The sequence below is a fragment of the Vombatus ursinus genome, unplaced genomic scaffold, assembly GCF_900497805.2.
Source record: "Vombatus ursinus unplaced genomic scaffold, bare-nosed wombat genome assembly UNPS02014959.1, whole genome shotgun sequence".
NCBI lineage: Eukaryota > Metazoa > Chordata > Mammalia > Diprotodontia > Vombatidae > Vombatus > Vombatus ursinus.
The window spans coordinates 7341017-7360102 of record NW_020954737.1 but is presented as its reverse complement, the minus strand read 5'-3'; the positions used below and the strand labels follow the sequence as shown (position 1 = coordinate 7360102).

Here is a 19086-nt window from a genome sequence, read left to right as displayed (position 1 = left end):
ATCCCAAATGGGTCACCTTTGGCTATGTTTTGCCTGGAACTAAGCCTCTAAGTCCCTTCCAGGCTACAATTACTTTAGAAATCAGAAAAAAAAAATAGTAAGTGTCTGAGGACAGATTCTTCCTGATCCCATGTCCAGTGCTCTATCCACTGGGCCACCTAAGACATACCAAGCTGCTCCAATATTTTTGCCAAGAAAACCCCAAATGGGGTCACAGAGAGTCAGACACAATCAAAATGATTCAACAACAACAAAATACATCTTCAAGAGTGAATTTTTCATTGGAGAACCCATAAGAACCCTTCCTAGATAAAAGCTTTATATGGGGAAGGAATATTCCTACTTTACATTTCTGTCAGATCAGTAAACACTGATGCCTGTGCTATTCCAGTTGTAAAGGGATTCTTACCTGTGCTTCTACTTGCCGCTCATTTTTGACATCCTGAAGCTCTTTCTGGAGAGATTTTATCTGTTTTCTCATGTTTTCTTCCCTAAAATAAATGAAAGAGGGAAAGAAACAGTGCATTGAGTACTAAACAGAAGTTATAGTTCACCTTAGAAATTCACTGGATAACGTAACTCTTCTTCTATTCAGTGTTATACTACATACACCCCAAGTACCACACCCTCTGTCTGTATCAAACATTTCCATTACACTCAGTCAAAAAACTCTTGCTAAACTTCTATACCAAAACAGGCATATCTACTTTCTTCTGATATTTTCAGAGAGCAAGAAAACCTTTATTTACAAAGCACATACCTAATTGGCATGCAGGATTTTATTTTAGCATCAAGTGTCATAACACCCCTGCCACTACCACCAAACTAATTAATACAGTTTGAAGAGTACTAATCAAAGAATTCATTCAAGCCTTCATAAATTTTTACCTGTTCTCCCAGCCACCAGGTTCTCCCCATTCTGACCTAGCTAGAGTAATTTTCGTTATTCGGGACTTTTTGTCCACAAAACCCAAGCTTGATATAGAAAGACCTTTAATATGGTCACAGAATGCTTTGTTGAGGCTAAATATTTCTTCCTTAGAAAATATGAAGTTCATAGACAATCCCTAACAGTATAAGAACACTCACAAAAACAACAAAAACCATGCCAAAGAAAAACTGAATTTCATAGAACTTTTTTAAAATATCACTTTATTAATTCTTTTGAAAATAACAATAACAAATCTATTACATGTTAACATAAATAACATTTTGTGAAAAAAGCTATATTTTCTAAAACAAAAGAAAACTAAGAAGAGTGCTATTGTTTTACATATTTTTTTGCAAATACCTTTAATATCTGACTTAATGGAATACAGTTGGATTCTAATATCTGCTTCTGCATTTAACCAGTTTTGATATGTAGTTTTAATTGAAGCATATGAAGAAATTTCAGCCTCATGCAGACACATAGTTGGAGGGACAGCTAGATGACCCAGCAGACAGAGCTCAGGCCTTAGAGTCAGGAGGACCTGAGTTCAAATCCAACCTCAGACACTTGAGACTTACTAGCTGTGTGTCCCTGGGCAAGTCACTTAACCCCGGTTGCCTCACCAAAAAACAAAACAAACAAACAAAAAAAACAACCCAAAAACTAGATACATAGTTGGAAATGAGGGGAATATTTTAATAGGCAAATAAAATCTTAGCATTATTATGAAAATAGCTTTGACCTTGTGGATCCCTTGAAAGAGGCTCGGAAGACTCTGGGGGTCCTTGGACCACTCATAGAACATTTTTAAAGAATATCAGATTTTATCATGTTGTAGATTTTTTTTTCTGATTTCTAAAGAAAATTAATTTGGACCTCATTTTTGTTATTGTTTTTGTTCAGTCATTTCAGTCATGTCCAACTTTTTGTGATCCTGTTTGGAATTTTCTTGGCAAAGATACTAGAGTGGTTTACCATTTCCTTCTCCAGCTCATTTTACAGATGAAGAAACTGAGGCAAACAGGGGAAAATGACTTGCCCAGGGTCACACAGGTAGTAAGAGTCTGAGGCCAGATTTGAACTCATGAAAATGAGTCTTCCTGACTATACGCCCAGCACTCTATCCACTGTGCCACCTTGCTGCCCATTTGGACCCATAGCACCTTCTAAACCTATGCCATGTACTATGCCATTTAGTACATAAGTATCCCCTGCTTAGCATGAATCTCATTCCATTTATTATTTTTCAATATAGTGTGTTACCTCTCTTCTTACCATCTGTGAGATCCTACGCAATTCACTTAACCCCGGCTTGCCTCAATCCATTGGAGAAGGAAATGATAAACCACTCCAGTCTTTGCCAAGAAAACCCCATGGACAGTAGTATGGTCCACAAGGTCACAAAGAGTCACACATGAACAATTAAGCAACAACTAACCAACAACCCCCCTCACAGGGCTGTTGTGAGGATCAATCAAATAAGATAATATGTGTAGCATTTTGCAAACCTTAATGCTCTATATATGTTAGCTATCATTAGTTACTAAAAGACAGAACAAGGAGTTGATGGGTGTGAAGCCATATCACTGAAGATTAGGTCCATATTGGGCATGAATGAGATAGGTTCTAGGATCAGGCAGGGGCAGCTTACTGGAGAGGCAGCCCTTGAAGAGCAGTGGAGCCAATTTCCACGGAGTGATGTTAGCATTTGGGGATCATGACAATGAATCTGATTGACTCAGTTCTGAATTTCCAACGGGCTCCAAAAGGGAAAAGGATACTTGAAGGTACAACCAAACCCACAGTGTGTGAGTGAATACATGTCAATTTGCTTCAGAAATCAGATACTCTGATAAGAATATTTTTTAAAATCTTAAAATGTACCAAAGCAGATATACTTAAGATTTACTCTGACCTGGCAATGACTTTGCAGAAATTTGCTTTTTTTTCCTTCTCTTTGTCCAAAGCTTTCAGAAGACTGCTGAATGTTCCCAATTCCTGCATCTCGTTTACAGTTTCCATGAGTATTTTGCTGGCATACTCTCTGCCAATGAGAACAAGACAAAACACTGTGAGTTAATGATGCTTATTTCCCCGCCCCTACAAAGGGCCACAACTTGTTTCCTAATCACGAATGCAAGATCTGCAAAGCACCCTGGAATTCACCTTGTCCAACCCCCATTTTACACATGAGAACACTGAGGTCCAGAGAGGGGACTGATCAAAATAACCCTGTGTCTCTTGGTTTCCACTTCAGTTTCCACCTTACCATGCTATCTCTCTGTTTCATAGAGAAAAACTGCAAAATATTCAGAAAAAGCAGTTTGAAAATAATAGTAGGGGCAGCTAGGTGGTGCAGTGGATAGAGTACTGGCCCTGGAGTCAGGAGGACCTGAGTTCAAATCCAGCCTCAGACATATAACACTCACTAGTTGTGTGACTCTGGGCAAGTCACTTAACCCCAATTGCCTCATATTAAAAAAAGAAAGAAAGAAAAGAAAAGGAAAAGAAAATAATAGTAGCTCATTTTTCTATGGCACTTCATACTTGACAAAGTACTTTGCTCAGAACCACTCCGTGAGGTAGACAGTACAAGTAGGATTAGCCCCATTGTACAGAAAATTGAGACCAGAAAGGTTCAGGGACTTGCCCAAAGTTATCCCACTAATAAGTAATAGAGCTGGGACTCAAATCCAGGTCTTCTCCCTCCAAGTCCAAAGCTCTTCCTTTTTTAAAAAAAATAATTTTTTTAATTGATGTTTTCTATTTCTTATACCTCCACAGTATCCCACGCATCCTTCTCTTTCCCCTTCCCCAAGAGCAGACAGTGGTTTTTGTCTGTTTGTTTTTAGAGAGGAAAAAACAATCAGCACAACTGACGGATACATTGAGAAATTCTAAAAACATGTGCAATGTGTAACCCCTGTTGCCCTCCCATCTCCACAAAGGGGTGGGTTGAGGGCGTCTTCTCATCTCTCTTCATTCAAGTCTTGCTTGATCTTTATAATTTTGTTACATTTACTTTTGATTTTTTGTTGTGTGATTGTTCTTTCCATTTGCATTGTTATGGTTACTGTATGTATTGTTTTCTTGGCTCTGCTTACTTCACTCTCCATCAGTTCATGTAGGTCTTTCTATGTTTCTCTGTATTCCTCACACACATCATTTCCTGCAGTGCAGTAATATTCTATTACATTCATGTACCACAAATTTGTTTAACAATTCCCCCAACTGATGGACATCTACTTTATTTCTAACCTTAGCTATCACAAAAAAAAGTGCTGCTACAAATATTTTGAAGTATTTGGGAACTTTTTTTTTCTTATCAATGGCTTTCTTGGGGTATAAGCCTAGTAACAGAGTCTCTAGTTCAAAGAGCATGGACATTTAGTCACTCATTTGCATAACTTCAAATTACTTTCCAAAAAGGTTATAGCACTTCACAGCTCCACTTACAATGTATTAGAGTGCTTATCTTTCCACAAACCCTTCAACATCAACTGTTGCCTTTTCTTGTCATTTTTGCCAGTTTGTGGGGTGTGAGGTGAAAACTTGGAATTGTTTTGGTTTCATCCAGTGATCTTTCAACTACACGAAGTTACTTCTCAACAGTGAGTGATATGAGCAAGGCTCATTAGCAGTAGTTTCCATTTAATATTCTATTGTTTGCCTCAAATACTGTGAAAATTGATGCATGAGGGAAAAAAGGCTATTCATAAAATGTTTTAGAAGATATATGGAATATATCAACATCATGAACCTGAAGCATAAGATTCTAACAGCAACCAAAAATCATCCTTCATGTGTTATTTTAGGATAATATGCTTTGTCAAAACACCTACAATGAATTTCATATTCTAAATTCAAGGCTTTAAGAGGGGCTATGTACATATTCTGTATAGGCAGTAAGAGTAAGGAGAATGAGAAAAAAACTTAGTTACAGATCATTGATTTTATACTAAATTCTTCACTGTAGCAATGAAGAATGTTTGTTTGTCATAGATATCTTTCTGCATTCCACTTAGCTTATAGATGCTGAAGATGCACATTTTCCCAAGATTTTGAAATCTATTCTGAGCTAGATACTGGGTATAAGTATCTAAAAATTAAATCTGTATTTTTAAATAGCATTTAAATATATTAGTTCCACATCTGTGATCTAATGTTCCCTTTAAACTAATCAGAAATTGTTAAACTTGGGTCCCTTGGTTGAATTTTTTTTTCCCCTTGGTGATGTCCAAATGAGCTAATACTTCAAGTAAATATTACCCCACCCAAAGATATTTTACCTAATGTTTACACTCCCTACATATAACTGAAATATCAATTATCAGAAATCAATGTAGCACTGTCTTTCCCACCATTTCCTCCTTCACTCTGGTCTTGGAATGAAGAAGCAACCCTTCTCCTGGCCAATGACAACACATCTAAGGTACCCTTGATCTCCTTCTTTCCAGTCTTCTCCAATAGATTGCCACACCCCCACCCCAGTATTATCCCCACTTTCTAATACTCCTTATCTACTTATTCCTTCCCTGGTGCCTAGAAATAGATGTATACCCACCATTCTTTTAAAAAAAAATTCTCACTGGATCCTGCTATTCCAACTAGCTGTCATCCTATCATATTTCTCCTCCCCTTATCCAATAAACTCCTTGGGAAAGCTGTCTATATGAGGTGTTTCTACTTCTTTCCCTCTCTTTTAAACTTTCAGCAATCTGGCTTCTTTTTTAAAAAAAATTTATTTATTTTTAGTTTTCAACATTCACTTCCACAAGATTTTGAGTTCTAAGTTTTCTCCCCCTCTCATTTCTTCTCCCCCGCCCCATGCTGAGACAGTACACAATCCGATATAGGCTCTATTTATACATTCGTGTTAAGCACATTTTCCCATTAGTTGTGATGTAAAGAACAGTTAGAACTAATGGGAGGAACCACGAGAATGAAGCAATAAAACAAAACAACAAAGGAGAAGGAGAGCCAATAGGATGCTTCCACCTGCATTCGGAGTCCACACTCAACAATCTGGCTTCTGACCTCATCTTCGCCTGAACTGAACCTGCTCTCTCCAAAGACACCAAATGACTTCTCACTGTCAGATCCAACGGCCTTTTCTCAGCGCTCTCTCCCTAGCCTCTCAGCACTGTCCCCCAGGACACTCTCTCTCCCCCTCTTAAGCTGTGGCTCTGCTCCCTGCCGTCTCTCCTCCTGAGCACCCGATTGCTCCTTCTCAGCCTCTCTGGCTCCATCGTCCCCCATGCCGTTCCTACTGCTTGTGGGCGCACACCAGATCTCTGCCTTGGGCCCTTCTCTTGTCTTCCTCAACTCTGTCTCCAGCCCGCGTGGTCAATCATCGTCACTACCGAGGTGATTTCTAGATCTCGGTGCCCGGCCCCAGCCTCTTCCCTGAGCTCCAGGCCCTTGTCGCCAGCTGTCTTCTGTACATTTTGAAATGGATGCCTCATAGACATTCCTAACTCAATGTTGGAAAAGGAATTCATTGCCTTCCCCACTCCTGACCCCTCCCACTTTCCAAACTTTCCATCACTGCAGGGTACCACCGTCTTCCCAGTCACTCAGGCTTACAACTTCACTGTCACCCTTGACTCATTCCTACTCATCCCACATTCATGCTCTTGCCAAATCTTGTCATTTCTACTTTCATAACATTTTTTTTTTAGGCAATTGGGGTGAAGTGACTTGCCCAGGGTCACACAGCCAGTAAGTGTCAAGTGTTTGGTCTGAGGCCGGATTGAACTCAGCTCCTCCTGACTTCCAGGCTGGTGCTCTATCCACTGTGCCACCTAGCTGCCCTCATAACATTTCTTATATATGTCTCCTACTTGCCACTCACACGGCTATTACCCTAATACAGGTCTCCATCACCATTACCTAAACTATTGCAATTGCCTTCTAATTGGTCCCCTTGTCTTAAGTCTCTCCCTACTCCCATCCTTTCACTACTCAGTCGCCCGACTGATTTTCCTAACGTGTAAGTCCAGTGGCTCCCTATTTTCTCCAAGATGAAACATAAATTTACATATTTGGCTATAAAAACTCTTGATAACCTGGTCCTTTCCTGCTTTTCCAAGCTTCTTACACTTTTCTCCCCCTCCATCTACTCTATGGTCCCAGCTACATTGGCCCATTTGCTGTTCCCTGAACAAGACACAACATCTCCCTCTCATTGCCTTTACACAGGATGTGCCCAATCCCTAGAATGCTCTGCACCCCTCACCTTTTAGTTTCCCTGATTTCCTTCAAGACTCAGCTCAAATTCCACCTTCTTTCATAGACCTTTCCCTTTTATCCCAGCTGCTATTGCCTTCCCCTCTGAGACTGCCTTCTACCTATTCTGTACTCTATTTATCGTTTTTATGTTGTCTCCATCATAATATTAGCTCCTTGAGGACAGGGACCCTTCTTGCCTTTCTTCATATCCCTAGTGCTTAGCCCAGTGCCTGGCATAAAGTGAGTGCTTAATAAATGCTTGGATTTAAGGGGCAGCTAGGTGGCGCAGTGGATAGAGCACAGGCCCTGAAGTCAGGAGGACCTGAGTTCAAATCCAGTCTCAGACCAGACATTTGACACTTAGTAGCTGTGTGACCCTGGGCAAGTCACTTAACCTCAATTGCCTAAACCCCACCCCCAAAAATGCTTGGATTTTTTTTCATCCATCCATCTAGTTATTAAAGTGATTATATATTTTCTCTCTTACCTATCAAATTGAACTTTCCTGAGATTTTCTAAAGTTAGGATGGTTTGCCTTACAGGTCTTTTAGAAATGAAATCTTCCATTTTGTCTTCACAATTTTCAGTCAGGACGTGATGCATCAACTTGTTTCCTCCTAATTCTGCCATTGAGCCAGATTTTCTCTGTTTCATGATATATGTTTGCAATCGGTCTAGGCTTTGTTTAACCACGTTCATTTCTTTGCTTGATATCTGAAACAACAGATGATATTTTTGCATAAGAAAGAGAAGAAAGTAAGACTAACACTGGGCTTAAAAACAAATAGAATGTGAGTCAGTACTAAGAAAGTGATTCTAGCAAGTGGCGCAATGCATAATGGTATAGCGTAGATGGCACCATGGGGAAAATCCGAAGAAATTTTTAGACCCAAAATTTAACATTGTGGGAGGGATTATTAGAGGACTGACTTGTCTCTCTTTATTGACTGTTTTTTAGTATACTGTTTCTAAACACTTTAGCTAAATTATTTTGTCAATTGTATTAGGATTCTTTATGTATTTAGAATCATATAATTTAAGAGTGGGAAAGAGACATTAAGATCATTTTCTTCAGTCCTCTCACTTTAGGTGAAGTGGTTTAAGGTCATACAGCTAGCTGGTTAAGGGCAGAGCTGAGAAATGTGAAACAATGCCCTACAGGCAAGGAGAAAACAGAAAGAATCTACCAATCACCTCCTGAAAACAACAACAACTACCTCAAAACAACAATTCCCAGGAATATGATGGCATAATCCAGAGCTTCCAGGTCCAAGAAAAAATACTTCAAGCAGCCAGAGAGAAAGAATTAAAGTATCAAGAAACCATAGTCAGGATTACACAAGATTTAGCAGCTACCACTATTAAGAAGCAGAGAGCATAGAATGTAATATTCCAAAAGGCAAAAGGTATAGGCTAACTTACACAATAAAACTGAGTATACTAAAATGAGGGGGCAGGGGAAAGAGAGGAACTGTCAAAGAATTAGAAAACTTTCAAGTATTTCTGATTACATGATCAGAACTGAATAGAAACTTTGAAATATAAACATGGGAGATAAGAGAAACATAAAAAGGTAAATACAAATAAGCAAAAAAAGGGACTATATAAAGATGAACTGTTTACATTATAATGGGTGGGGGGGGAGATAATACAAGAGTCCTTTTAGAACAGTAATGTCATCAGAGATAATAAAGAGAGCCAAGACAGAGAACCTGGGAATGATTTATTATGTTTTGATGATACTGAAATAAAAAAGGGAAGGGATAAGAAAAGGATATCCTAGGAAAAAAGGGGAGCATGTGGGAGGTGAGAGAACTTATTTTCTCCATAAAAAGGTTGCACAAGGGGCAGCTAGGTGACGAAGTGAATAGAGCACCGGCCCTGGGGTCAGGAGGAGCTGGGTTCAAATCCAGCGACCTCAGACACATAATACTTCTCAGCTGTGTGACTCTGGGCAAGTCACTTAACCCCAACTGCCTCAGAAAATAACAATAATAATAATAATAATAATAATAATAAAAAGGTTGCACAAATAGAAGCTTATACAAATCTGGAAGGAGCAGGGGAAGCTCATGTCACTTGAACCTCATTTTCATCTAAACTGATCAAAGGAGAGTAGATCTCTCTCACATACCCATATATAAATAGGTTGGTATAAAAATACACTCCATTCACCAGGGAAACAAGAAGGAAGAGACAGAGAAAGGAAAAAGGGTGAGAGGAAGGGCATTCAAGGAGGTATTAGTCATAAGCAAAAGAAACCCCAAGCTTTAAGGGGGGGATCATGAAAAGTGATTTAAAAGGAAAGAAAGGGTAAGAATCTGTGATAAAGAAAGGGCAGAGGAGTAAAGACAGGAAAAAGTATAAGAGAATAGGAGAGAGAAAAATACATAATCAACAATCACGACTTTGAATGTGAATGGGATAAATTTACCTATGACACAAAAAAGGATAGCAGAATAGCTTAGAAAGAAGAATCTAATAATATATTGTTCATAATAAGCACATTTAAAACATGAGGTTCACACAGAGCTAAAATAAGGGGCTGGAGCAAATCTGTTATGCCTCAACTGAGTTTTTTTTAAAAAACAGGGTTAGAAATTATGGTTCCAGACAAATCAACAGCCAAAATAGACTCAATTAAAAGAGATAAATAGGGAAATTACATTTTTGCCCAAAAAGTTCCATAAAAAACAAAAGAACTTCAATACTTGAGATACATGTATCAAATGGAATAGCAGTTAAAAATTTCAAGAAAAAGTTAAATGAGTTACAGGGAGAAATAGACAGTAAAACTGCAATAGTGAGGGACTTCAGGGCTAGAGAAAGCTAACCAAAAAAAATTAACAAGAAAGAAGTTAAAGATCTGAATTTTAGAAGATTAGATAAAATTTTAGAAACATTAGATATGATAGGTCTCTGGAAATTATTGAAGAGGAATAGAAAGGAGTATACTTATCTCACAGACATGCATGGCACCTTTAAAAAAAAAATCAACCCATGTATTAGGGAATAAAAACCTCACAAACAAATGCAGAAAAATCAATAATATTAAACATATCTTTACTAATCAAAATGCAATAAAAATATAAAATAAAAAGCCATTGGAGAAATGATAAAATCAACTGGAGATTTATAGAGATAAAGACAGACCTAAATAATTGGGAAAATATTAATTGTTCATGGATAGGGCCAAGCTAATATAATAAAAATGACAATAGTATCTAAATTAATTTAATTTTTCAGTGACATACCAATCTAACTATCAAAGAATTATTTTATAGAACTAGAAAAGATAATAATGAAATACATCTAGAGAAACAAAAAATAAAAATAAAAAATCTCAAGTGGAAATAATGAAAAAAAAAGTCTGAAGGAGGCAGACTTGGGAGTGCCAGATCTCAAACAACACTACAAAGCAGTAATCATCAAAACAATTTGATATTGGTTAAAAAACAGAAAAGACAGTTAGTAGAACAGATAGTAAACAATATAGAGACCCAAGCCTAGTAACATAGTTTTCCATACACCCAAAGACTGCAAGTACTAAGGTTAAGAACTTGCTACTTAACAATAACTGATAAGAAAACTGAATAGCAATCTGGCAAAAACTAGGTACAGACTAACACCTTACACCATATACCAAGATAAATTCCAAATTGATACATGACCTACATATAAAAACAAATTAGAGGAATAAAGAAGAAATTACTTTTCAGTTAGGTAAGGAATTTATGATCAAACAGAAGATAGAAAGGATCACAAAAGATTAAATGGGCAATTTTTAATTACATAAAATTAAAAAGGTTTTGCACAAACAAATCCAGTGCAGCTAAGATTAGAAAGAAATGGCTAACTGGGGGAAAAACAACTTTGTAGCATTTCTCTGATAAAGGTCTTAGTTCTAAGACACACAAGCAATTGATTCAAACGTATAAGAATAAAAGCCCTTCCATAATTGATAAGTGGTCAAAGGATATGCAAAGGCAACTCTACAGAAATGCAAGCTATCAAAAGTCATTGAAAAAATGTTCCAGATCACTAATAATTAGAGAAATGCAAATTAAAGCAACTCTGAGGTCCTACCTCATACATATCAGAGGGGCAAAATTGACATAAATATGAAAATGAAAAATGTTGGAGGGGCTATGAGGACCAGGGATGGGGGGTGGGGGTGGGGGGGGTAGAATGCACATTGATGCCATGTTGATGAAGCTGTGAATTGGTCCAGTCACTCTGGAAATCAATTTAGAACTATGACCTAGAAGCTACTCAACTACACTTACCCTTTGACTTAGCAATACTACTACTAGGCCTATATAGCAAAGATATCAAAGAAAGAGGGAAAGGATATATAGGTACAACATATTTAAAGCAGCTTTTTTTTTTTTAGTGACAAAGAGCCAGAAATGAAGAGGGTGCTCAAAAACTGAGTTAGAGCTGAACAAGTTAAGGTACATTAATGTAATAGAATACTATTGTACTTAAAGAAATGAAAACTGTTTCAGAGAAACATGAGAAAATTTGTGTGAAGTAAAGCAGAGTAAAGTTAGTAGAACCAGGAGAATAATTTAAACTACAACTTCAATTTTATAAGTGAACAATTCTGAAAGACTTAAGAACTCTGCTCAATAAAATTATCATGATTCTAGCAGATTGATGATGAAAAACACTGCATACCTCATGACAAAAAAGCAATGAAACAATATATAGGATGAGACACAGATTTTTGCATGTCACCAATGTAGGAATCTGTTTATTTGAATATGCTTATTTATTACAAGGGTTTTGAATTTCTTTTTTTTTTTTTAACCAACTTGGGGGATAGGAGAGGAAGATGGGAGGGAGAAAAATGTTTAATTGAAAATTTCAAAAAGCATAACTATCAAAAAAAAAAAAGGATAGGTTAGAAGGTTGGACCTGGCTTAGAATCCTAGATTAAGTAGTTTAGACTTTACTTGATAGAGAAAATGAGGAGTCACTGGAAGTTTTTAAGTAGGGAAATTGGATTCAGATGATATTATGGAAGTATTTAGAAGCTAACTCTAGTATCAATATAATAGATGGAATGGAAGGGTCAATAATAAAAAACTCAGTGTCATGAGAGGCAGTTGGTTCCATACTTCTCTACCTATGAAAATATGTGGTATTCTTTCTTTTCTGTAATTATGTTAACCAAGTTCAGAAAAATCCATCATAAAATGAAGGAAAAACGAAACCACCAGAGCCACTGATTGTTAAAAGAGTACCTGAATATCGTAAAAACAGACTGCACATTTCAGGTTTATTTCAAGGAATGGCTAAGAGCATGCAAGTTAGGGTTACTAAAAAGAGAAAGAGAAAAGAGAAAGTGGAGGGAGAGAGTGTGATCCCAACTCCACTAATAAAGAAAACAGTTGTAGAAAAGGTCAAAAAGTTTCAGGCATGGAAAATAAATTACTGGAAGGTGAATTCCTGAGAAATCATAAACAAAGCCTCTTTGACAAAAATTCAGCAGGAGTATTTTGCCTGAAAATATGGCATCATCTGAGATAGAGTCAAGATGGTGGAATAGCAGGAAGCATTACAGTGAGTTCCCTATCCCCCTGCCCCAAAACTCCTCTAAACAGATCTAGAATATGTACTAGACCAAATCCTGAGGGGAAAGTCCAGAAAAAGTCAATTGCCCAGCTCAGGTAGGCATAGAGAGACAAGGAGGTCTGTGGGCCAAGAACATGTGGAGCACTCTAGTGCCCAGGGAGAGGCAGGTCCCAGACACTTTTGGGGGCACCACCAGACCCGTACTAGAGTACCCTGGTGAAGACAGGTGCCAGCTGACAGCTTTGTCTCCCACTAACCAGTTTTGAGCCACAGATCTAGGGCAGACTAAGAAAAGAGCACATGCACAGAGGAGGCATTCCCAGGTCAGGAGGCCCTGGGCTGTGTACCAAGAAATGAGCAAGTTCACAATCCAACAAGCAGCCGTGATACGGTTCAGATGTCAGGCACAGAGCAGGGTCTCATTTCCAGTGTCTAGCTCAGCCTGCAGAGGAAAAATCAAGAAAGGACTCCCAGACCAAAAGGGAAACTATAACTCTGTCACTAAACCATGGTTTTCCAGGTGGTTGGTAGTGGTGGAGTCCAGCCACAGTCTACTCTGGCTCAGACCCAAACCCCAGTAAGACACTTGCAGAGCTCGGAGCAGCAAGTAGACTTTGCCCTGGAACAGAGCATTCCGGAAGCACTTAAAGCTTGCAGGTCCCCAGCCTATCCCTGAGATCCTGGAATAACACAACGTTCAATATCCCCAAGAAAGCATCAACCAGAGCGGCCCAGAAGTTTGACAGAACCCAGTTCTCTTAGAGCCAGAGGGCAAAGGAGAAATAGGAAGAATCTGCTGGTTGGCCACCTCTTGGATAGAAACCCCAAAATGAAAACTAGGAACATTCTAGACAAATTCTAGAGCTTCCGGGTTAAAAAAAAAATACTGTGAACAACACAAAAGAAAAAATTCAAAAACCAAGGAACCATAGTCAGAATTACACATGATTTAGCAGCCATCACCATAAAGGAGCAAAGAACTTGGAAATCCATATTCCAGAATGCAAAGGATATGGGTTTACAGCCAAGAATAACTTACCCAACAAAACTAAATATAATGCTATCTATTATTGATATTGGGGGTGGGTGGGTAGAATGCACATTGATGCCATATTGATGAAGCTGTGAATTAGTCCAGTCACTCTGGAAAGCAATTTAGAGCTATGATCTAAAAGCTACTCAACTACACTTACCCTTTGACTTAGCAATACTACTACTAGGCCTATATAGCAAAGATATCAAAGAAAGAGGAAAAGGATATATAGGTACAACATATTTAAAGCAGCTTTTTTTTTTTTTTTAGTGACAAAGAGCCAGAAATGAAGAGGGTGCTCAAAAATTGAGTTAGAGCTGAACAAGTTAAGGTACATTAATGTAATAGAATACTATTGTATTTAAATGAAAACTATTTCAGAGAAACATGAGAAAATTTGTGTGAAGTAAAGCAGAGTAAAGTGAGTAGAACCAGAAGAAGGGGGAGGGAAGAGAAGGGATGGATTTTTAATGAAATAGAAGACTTCCAAGCATTCTTGATGTCAAGTTCCTGAAAAATCAAAAACAAAGCTTTGCTGCCTAGAAAATGTGATGTTCCAACACAAAAGTTAAGAGAAACATAAAAAGGTAAACATGAATGAACAATTATGAGGGACTAAACAGGGATAAACTGCTTACATTCTAATTATGGGGAGATGATTATCCCTTCAGAACTCTGTCAATCATCAGGAATCACAGAAGGAGTCTAATTAGACAAGGCCAAGGAATGATTCTGTTACATCTTAATGATCTTAAGAGAAGAATGGAAAGGGAAAGGAAATGGAATACATTGGGGAGGGAGGGAAGAAAAGGAGGTTTAGGGAAAATTATCAGGGTGTGCAAGTAGATATCTATACAAACAGGGAGGCAGGTGGGAGTAGGGGGAGCAGTTGAAGCTTCAACCTCATTCACAACTGAACTGGTCAAAGCTCTCTCCACCCCCAAGCAATATTGGGCATCTAGCATTTGACCGTGCTTAAAGGAGCAAGTGGGTTTAAAGGAAACTGATTTACTGATTAATGGAAACAAATATATTACGTACAGGATAAGGAATGGATTAAAAATTCAATAAGAGATATTTTAGTTACAATCTATGTTAGCAGAAATATTTTCATTCATTCAACACATTTACTTAATTCCTATACACTAATTTGCAAGGCACAGTTCAGGTTGCTACAAGGGAATATAAAGATGTATGAGATGCATTATCTGATTTCACGGAAAATCCTTGCTGTACTTTGATCAGAGCATGCCCACTACTGGTGGAACTTCATACATACAATTTTTTTCTACCACTCAACACTTTAAAACTATTAAATGATGTCTAAATTGTACTTAGAGGAACCCACAAAGGGTGGCAAGCTGTAGATCCTTGAATTTTTTTATTTTTTTCTTCCTGTCACCATAATTGTTTTGTTATTTTTAAATCATATTATTCAATAAAGTGATTAGAAGGGAATTTGCATATAGGTCATTGTTGGGAAATATGTTGTTGACTACTTGTGCCCATCATTCTATTTCATTCCAAAACATTTATTAAGTACCTAGTACGTGTGAGGCACTGTTCCACATTCCAGGGATACAAAGACAAAAGTGAAAAAGTTCCTGCCCTTGGGGCAGCTAGATGGCCCAGCAGATAGAACACCGGCCCTGAGGTCAGGAGGACCTGAGCTCAAATACAGACTCAGACCAAACACTTGACACTTACTAGCTGTGTGACCCTGGGCAAGTCACTTAACCCCAATTGCCTAAAAAAAACACCTGATAGAAAATTCTTCTTCCATCTGGATTCATGACATACTTCGTGGAAGTGTCACACACCTTTGACAAGCACATATCTCTTTTCTAATGACTCACTTGACAATAATCAGAGGGTCAATGAATTTTTTTTCTGTAGTTGCCACTTAACTAGATATGATATATGATCAACATATGCATGAAAAATTTATTATTGAAAGAGAGTGTTTAAAGTTGCATTTTGTTCTACTAAGACAAGTGCTTCTTTTATAATCCTCAAACAACAAACATAATATGATCTTGTGTTCTCCATATGTAATGGGCAGCTGAGAAGAATTTGTTCCAATGGACATGAAAGGGGTTGAAGTAGGCACTGTGGAGCACTTAGAGCTTGGTCATACAACCAAGATGTCAAGGTCATCCATTGCATCCTGGCTGTCTTGACTTTTATCTTGCCATTGGACTTAAATGACTCTGGAAGAGAAAGTGAGGCTGCTGACTTTGCATCACTCTGCCTCACTTAAATACAATTCAGGAATACAAGTCTTTTCCGAATTGATAAATGATTAAAGGATGTGAGTGGGCAGTTTTCAGATGAAGAAATTAAGCCATCTATAATTATATGAAAAAAATGCTCTAAATCACTATTGATTAGACAAATACAAATCAAAACAACTCTGAGGTACCACATCACACCCATCAGATTGGCCAACATGACAAAATAAGAAAATGATAAATATTGGAGAATATGTGGGAAAATTGGAACACTGATGCACTGTTGGTAGAGTTGTGAAATGATCCAACCATTTTTGGAGAGCAATTTGGAACTATGCCCAAAGGGCTATAAAAATGTGCATACCCTTTGACCTAGCAATAGCATTTCTAAGGGCTGTACAAATGGGAAAAGGACCCACATGTACAAAAATATTTATAGTAGCTCTTTTTATGGTGGCAAAGAATTGGAAATTAAGAAGATGCCCATCAATTGGGGAATGACTGAACAAGTTGTGGTATATGAATGTAACAGAATACTATTGTGCTATAAGAAGTGATGAGCGGGCAGACTTTAGAAAAACCTGGAAAGACTTGTATGGACTGTTGCCGAGTGAAGTGAGCAGAATCAGGGGAAGGCTGTACACACAGTAACAGCCTCGTTGTACAATGACTAATATTGATAGACTTAGGCCTTCTCAGCAATGCAAGGATCTAAGACATCTCCAAAAGTCTCATTATGAAAGATGTCCACATCCAAAGAAAGAACTATGGAGTTTGAATGCAGATTGAAGCATCCTATTTGCTATTTTTTCTTCTGTTTTGCTTTGTTTTCTCTTTCTTGTGGTTCTTCCTATTGGTTCTAATTCTTCCTTACAACATCACAAATGTGAAAATATGTTTAATAGGAATGTATGTGTATAGCTTATGTCAGATTGCATGCCATCTTGGGGATGGAGGTAGGGAGGGAGGGGGAGAAAAATTTAAAACTCAAAAGCTTATGGAAGTGATTGTTGATAAATCAAAATAAATTAATAAATAAAAAGAAATTACTCTGAAATTTAAAAAAAATACAATTCATGAGCGAGTCAAAACATCACACTGGGATGTCATTGGTTCTCCTAAAAAAGTGAAAAAACAACAATAACTTCTCTGTTAACTGTATAACCATAAAGTTATGAATGCTGAAAAAAAAATAATTTGCCAAAGCCTGCTTGTTCCCTTTTTATGTTTTCACCAAACATATCCTTTAAACATATGTAGAACATTCTCATGCAAATTTTATAAAGATTAGAAAATAGGCATCTAGATCAGTAATTATTGACATATTCTTCCCTGATCACCTTTTGGGGGACAACAATATCTTCCATTATTTTTTTCCTTCTTTGTTATCTACCTTTTCCTCAGATATCTTATAATATGACCCTTCATGCTAGCAATAAGTACAGATTTTCTTGGTGTTTATGATCCAGTTGCTTTTCCCACTTTATCTTCTTAAGTACTGTTCCACCTTCTTTTTTATAATACATGGGAGAGTGAGATAGTAGAGGCCAAATGTGGTGGTACCATTGTCTTTAATGATGAAAACTGATTGTTATAGAAACGCTGACAAATTTATTCCATTTCCTATATATTTGTGGTCCTCCTCCCAAGTTTCTCTATGAATTCTCTTAGGATGATACAGCTTAGTTGGGTCTCGTGCGAAGCTTTCTATAATCTTTTCACTTCCACTGCTTTTTACTTTTCATCTGTTAGACAATAATGCTTGTAATCTTCTACCATCCTCTGTCTTTAAAATTTTTTTTATTCTAAATGAGTATTGCCTTTGCCCACCTTATATCTTTTTCTATTATCTTCTGCTATTTCCCTTTTTTCTTTTTTGGCATCAATAGTTCATTTGAGTAGATTAGGATGAAGCTTTGGCAGTATCATTTTTACCCTTTTTTAAAATTGGATGTTGATTTTGACCTTTATTCTAATTACTTGATGGTCTGATTGCAATCAGAAAGCTTATTCTGTCTAAAGATTTAGTTTCATCCTTAAAAAGGAAAAAATGAACCACTCGCCCACCCCCACCCCCCTACCCTGAGAACTTCAAAATGAATAACAGAGTGACAGTGGTCTGGGAGGAAAAAAGTGTATACAGATCTTGTTATTTAGTTGAGTTTTCTTGGCAAAGATACTGGAGTAGTTTGCCATTTCTTTCTTCCAGCTATTTTGCAGATGAGGAAACTGAGGCAAACAGGATTAAATGACTTGCCTAGGGTCACACAGTTAGTATCTGAGGTCAGATTCGAACTCAGAAAGATGAGTCTTCCTGACTCCATCCCCAGCACTCTATATCAATATCTGCCCATATAGATCATAGGATTTTGATTTTAGAGAGCGTTAGTTCAATGACAACCCTTTAAGTATTCTGATTTATGGGATTTGATCATAAGATTTAAAATCTAATAAAATCTTAGAGATCTAGTTCCAACCACCTCATTTCATAGATGAGGAAAGTGAGAGCTCCAAGAGCTAAAAGTCAGAGATCATAAAAGTAGCTAATTGCAGAGACAGACTCTGAACTCTGGTCTTAAGACTTCAAAATACATTACAATATTAACTGTAGCTCCATGAAACCAAAAGTTTAAAAGATATCCACAGTTTTTAAAAGGAAAAAAAATCCACTCTAATCTAAAGCAATTCTCATTTAAAAATCTCTGGGGTTTAGTGGGAGCTTGCCAGGAGCTCCCTCATGGCACTGAGCACTTGCACATAGCTGGTAGTCTATAAATGTTTGCTGAATTAAAAGCTGACAGTGAATGATAGTGTATCTTAGTGGAGGAGACTGCTACATCTTCAAACCATTATTATGAACAAAAGTATCTCTGAGCTTAAATTATTTTCAAGTGAGCAATATTTATGTATACAAAGAGCAAAAGTATTTTTAGAAAGATACATTAAGCACACAGGAGCACTATGAAGTCTGAAGACTTTGTCTAAGGTTTAAATGTCTCAGAAAACATAAAAAACCACTGGCACACACTAGTATCAATTCTAAATTCTCACTTCCATATTACAGTGCTGTGATATCCTCT

General features: G+C 37.4%; 1 protein-coding gene across 3 annotated transcripts in view; it reads right to left on the bottom strand.

The window, feature by feature from the left end:
* IQCG (IQ motif containing G) overlaps positions 1–19086 on the bottom strand; it is a 75355-nt gene that overhangs the window by 45961 nt on the left and 10308 nt on the right. For all 3 annotated transcript variants that reach the window (XM_027845252.1, XM_027845251.1, XM_027845250.1), the window contains 3 exons: positions 7650–7876; positions 2847–2975; positions 410–491 (listed from right to left, as the gene is read on the bottom strand). In XM_027845252.1, coding sequence (XP_027701053.1) covers positions 410–491; positions 2847–2975; positions 7650–7876 — 438 coding nt within the window. The remainder of the gene's footprint in view (positions 1–409; positions 492–2846; positions 2976–7649; positions 7877–19086) is intronic.